A 1494-nucleotide genomic window follows, 5' to 3' on the forward strand; every position below is an offset into this window, starting at 1 on the left:
CAGGAAAACTGTCCGGCGTTCCCAAATGAACAACAACAAGGTTTTCAACGTTTCGTTGGTTGCGAAACAGCGTCGTTCATCCTTCAGGAAACGATTTTTGCAAACATTGAACAGCATAACAAGGTATTTGCAGCTTTCCTGGACATAAAGAAAGCGTTCGATACCGTTTGTCATAGGGGACTTATACAAAAATTGAAGCGGAAAGGAATACATGGTAGAATATTAAGCATTGTGGAAAACACATATTCAGGACTTAAAAGCGCTATTCTTTGCAATGGAACCAAATCGCGATGGATCGAAATGAAGCGAGGATTGCGACAAGGTGGGACGATGTCCACGTTATACTATTTGATCTTCATCGACGATCTCCTGAACGACTTATCTAAATCTAACTCTGGTGCCCCACTTAATGCTTTACATTGTGGTAACCCTACACTTGCTGATGATATCACCTTACTCGCCCTGTCACCGCGCTCCTTACAGTATATGCTTAATATATGTCAGGATTATTCAATGCAGTGGAAATTTTCATTCAGTACTACCAAAAGCTGTACCATGGTCTTTGGTGGTCGATTCGATAAGGATATTTTTCAATGGAGATTAGGTGGAGTAGAACTGGAAATGAAGGATAACCATGAACACCTTGGAATACCTATATCTAACAACATGTCATGTACAAAAAAGATTGAAAAGAGCTATAAAAAGGGACGCGCATCGCTGTTTGCTATACTCGGCATTGGTGCAAACGACTGTAAAGTAAACCCAATGATATACCTCAACCTATACAGAAAAGTTGTACTGCCATCCGCACTCTATGGATCTGAAACATGGAACAACATCCCGATTTCAACACCTTGCAGTTAAAAAAATTCAGGATTTTCCTACGCGCACAAGATCTGACATCGCGGAGAGCATGCTCGGTCTCTTTCGTATTGGAGCAGAAATTGATAAGCGAAAACTACAATTTCTCCATCGACTTATAAAACTACCGAACGATTACCTTGCAAAGAAAGTCTTTTTAGTGCGTGTATATACCTATCTAAACGACGATGTTCCGGAACAAAAAGGATTCATACCAGATATTTGTAATATCTTAACAAAGTACAACTTAATGGATTTATTCGCTCGTTATATCACTACCAAGACGGAGTTTCCTTCAAAATCGAATTGGAAACTATATATTAAGCACGCTATTAGAAACCGTGAAACTGATCTGTGGCGTGATAGAATGAACAATCAGAGTGACTTCGACAGATTCAGATACATACACAAGCAGATATATCCCCACGGATTATGGATCAACGCAACATCCACAGCGGATCTCGCTTGTGCGAGATTTGTATCTAAATTATTGACATATCCACCACAATCTCAAGAAAAAACATGTAAAAAATGTGGTAAAGTATTCACAGATCTCATCCGCCATTACGTCACACATTGTGACGTCACCGTATGTATCAGAGACAGATTCACTACGCAAGTACTTGATATTTG

At 39.6% G+C, this 1494-nt stretch overlaps 1 protein-coding gene across 1 annotated transcript; it reads left to right on the forward strand.

Moving 5' to 3' along the window:
• Positions 1-300: 300 nt before the first annotated feature.
• On the forward strand, positions 301-864 carry LOC138307033 (uncharacterized). Its single transcript, XM_069247659.1, has one exon. It carries the CDS (start codon positions 301-303, stop codon positions 862-864), a length of 564 nt encoding a protein of 187 aa, XP_069103760.1.
• The last annotated feature ends 630 nt before the right edge of the window (positions 865-1494 follow it).

The sequence above is a fragment of the Argopecten irradians genome, chromosome 14, assembly GCF_041381155.1.
Source record: "Argopecten irradians isolate NY chromosome 14, Ai_NY, whole genome shotgun sequence".
Taxonomy (NCBI): domain Eukaryota; kingdom Metazoa; phylum Mollusca; class Bivalvia; order Pectinida; family Pectinidae; genus Argopecten; species Argopecten irradians.